Here is a 3,336-nt window from a genome sequence, read left to right on the forward strand (position 1 = left end):
TCACATAATAAAACCACTTGAGTAGCATAATAGATGAAGAGTAACATCTACTTATTCAACTAGATTACAAAGCTCATGATCACATAAAGATCATACCATGGGAGAGAGAGATAGACCAAATAGCTATCGGTAAAGACCTTAGCCTCGGGGGAGAACTACTCCCTCCTCACCATGGGAGTCAGCAACATCGATGAAGATGGCGGTGGAGTCGATGGAGATGGCTCAGGGGCAATTCCCCGTCCCGGCAGGGTACCGGAACACAGACTTCTGTCCGCCGAAACTTGTCTTCGATTGCGACGGAGCTACATAACTTTTCGTGGATGGATGCTGATTGATTTAGGGTTTTCGCATCGGGAGTCAACTTATAGGCGGAAGGGCGAGGTCGGTGGGCGTCCGAGGGGTCCACACCACCCGTAGGCGCGGCCAGGGAGGGGCCCACGCCTAGGCATGGTGTGGCCGCCTCGGTGCTCCCCTCCGTCTCTGCTTTGGACTCCGTCTTCATATCGGGAAAATAGGAGGTTTGACTTTTGTTTCATCCAATTCCGAGAATATTTCCTGTACAAATTTTCTGAAATACAAAAACAGCAGAAAACAGGAACTGCCACTGTAGCGTCTTGTTAATAGGTTAGTTTCAGAAAATGCATAAAAATGACATGAAGTGCAAAGAAAACATATATAAATTGGTGTAAACCAATCATGGAGCATCAAAAATTATAGATACGTTTCAACGTATCAAAGTCGGAGTCGCTACAAGGTGATGACGATGACGCCGGTGGACAACCTCGACGGCGGTCCTCTCTTGGTGCTTGTTTCTTTGGTGAAGTCAGAGTCGCCGCAGGGTGATGACGATGACGCTGGTGAACAACCTCGACGGCAATCCTCTCTTCGGTGGTGTGTGTAGCTTTTGTGGGTAGACGCGGTGGGTGTGTGCTGGTTTTGGCCGGTTTCCGCTAATAAACTAGCTAACATCTGACTTCTACTTTATTATTGAAAATGGCAAGTCTTTTGGCTTGGTTTAAAAAAAGTATGTTGGGTACCAACTTTTCAATTTTCATAGGCGATAGAGAAGGTATTCCTTTTAACTAGACTCGTGGCTGAGTATGAACCCTCTACGTGTCGCGTGGCTCGTCGTGCCACCACACCGCACTTTTGTGAAACTTGCTCACAAATGGTTCTTTGTGGTAAAATTTCTTGCCAGCCAACAGAAGAACAATACGAGGAACGCCCCAGCAGTTTGCGACGATACCAAACAGGAGGACAATGCAAGGACGGAGACCACAACAAACATACTCTTCTCAAGTCACGCCGCGTTGACTGACCAGCACTCCTAAATTTCCAAGTCGTCTCCTCGTCGCTTCTTTTTGTTCCGATGAGCACCCACCACTTGATTGACAAACTGCACACATTTCCTTCGCGATCGAACACTCAGCTCACTTGACTGATCCCACCATGGCCGCCACAGCAGGTTCATCGTCATCTCCGTGCGCCAGCTTCGTGGAGGAAACCCTGCTCCTCCCCACGCGCAACGCCAGGCTGTTCGCGCCGGTCTTCGCGCTCGTCTTCGCCCACACCTTCGTCTTCCTCGCCGTCGCCGTCCTCCTCGCGCACCCTCTCGCCTCGGTCCAGCTCCACGACGGCCTCTCCTCGTGGCGCGACGCGACATACGCCTTGTCGGCCGACAAGATCCGGGAGCACGCCGTGGCGCTGCTCATCCTCTACCTCGCGTACCTCGCCAGCAAGCTCGCCACGCAGACCACCGTCTCCCTCGCCGCCTCCGCCACACTGCGCGGTTCCGGCGACAACCGACCGTCCACGCTCGCCGGGCTCTTCCGCGACAAGGCGCCCCGCGGCCTCTTCGCGGGCGCCGCCCTCGTCGCCGCCGTCGAGCTCGCCTCCACGGCTGTCCTGGCAACGTGTTTCGCCTCCTGGTGGAGCTACGGCGCCTCCCACTTGGACACCGGCGGCGTGGAGCCCTTCGTGCAAGGCGTCCTGCTCTTCCTCTTCCTGCTCGCCCTCCTCTCCCGGCTCTGCCTCGCCGCCGTCTTCCAGGTGGCCATCGCCGCGTCGGCGTCGCGGGAGGAAGGCTGCGACGGCGACGGCGGCGGCGGTGCGAGCGCACTCCTCCGTGCGTGGCGTTTCATGACAACCACGGCGAGGAGGAAGGAAGCTGCTGTTCAGGTGCTCGTGGTGAGCGTCGTGCTGCCGGTCGCCACGTACCCGGTGTACGCGTTTGCTCTGTACTGCGCGCATGGCGAGTCCGTCTTCTTGCTGGGCGGCCTGCACGGGTTTGTTCTGCCGTCCGCCGGCGTGCAGCTCTACTCCACGGTGGCCGCCACGATGTTCTACCACCGGTGCGTCGAGCTTCATCCTGAGCCCGCCATTCCTCTGACGGCGAAGCTGGCCAAAATCTCTGAAACTCTCTCATCCCCTGAGCCTGCAGACAGATCTTAAATTGAATTGATGATGTATTGTGTGTTAAATCATGGCTTCGACAAACAATAAGTCAGGACTGATGAGTTTCCCGTAAAGTGGGACGCTATACTGAATGTTTTTTGCACGGACGATATACTGAATGCTGATATGCATTGTCGTTGTACTAATAATACTGTAATACAGGAGCTTCATTAGCAGACGTCGATGCAGCCAAGGTACTCGTTCTCACAGCCGTTGCCACACGGCACGGTCAGCTGCCGCTGGCTCATCATCATCGTCCGCGGCAATGACACGCTGGTCGTCACGGCGGCGCACCCGGCCGACGCCTGCCACGCCAGCATCTCCCTGACGCAGTCGTGTACGCACTGGTCTGCCGCCTCGCCGCCGGCCTCGTCGTTGATCGCCACTGGCACCCGACTACAGCTCGCCGTCGACATCATAGTCAGGACGACCGCGGTGACGACGAAAAGCGTTGGCGACACTGCCATACGAGAAAAGAGCGCCATTCCGATTGATCGTGGCGTGATCAGCTCAATGTGAAATAAGCCTGCTTAAACGAATGGGACACGAGACTACGAGAGACGGAGAGAGTTAGGTAGTTGTTTGGACGAAATTATGCAGGGCCATTAGCAAGCTAACTACTTCAATGAGCATACAAGGAAGGATTCTCTGTATGGACTGTATGTCTGTATCACGGCCACCGGATTTTCAACGGTCAATTTTGCCGATCGCTCACGCAAACAAACCACCGTGCCGCACTGTCTTTTTTTTTTTTTTTGAGGGAACGAAAGGTAACTTCTAGCCACCTTCTTTTGGGCTATCAACAGCCCACAGGAGAGACCGAAGAAATTATAAGGGCCATGGTAAATTATCTGATGGGCCTGTTGCATGTTTGCGCATTCG

At 54.5% G+C, this 3,336-nt stretch overlaps 1 protein-coding gene across 1 annotated transcript; it reads left to right on the plus strand.

Moving 5' to 3' along the window:
* Nucleotides 1–1,269: 1,269 nt before the first annotated feature.
* On the plus strand, nucleotides 1,270–2,632 carry LOC127345499 (uncharacterized). Its single transcript, XM_051371979.2, has one exon. The coding sequence runs from the start codon at nucleotides 1,450–1,452 to the stop codon at nucleotides 2,449–2,451; it is 1,002 nt and encodes a 333-aa protein (XP_051227939.1). The 5' UTR covers nucleotides 1,270–1,449; the 3' UTR covers nucleotides 2,452–2,632.
* Nucleotides 2,633–3,336: the final 704 nt, after the last annotated feature.

This window comes from Lolium perenne, chromosome 3 (assembly GCF_019359855.2).
Source record: "Lolium perenne isolate Kyuss_39 chromosome 3, Kyuss_2.0, whole genome shotgun sequence".
Taxonomy (NCBI): Eukaryota; Viridiplantae; Streptophyta; class Magnoliopsida; order Poales; family Poaceae; genus Lolium; species Lolium perenne.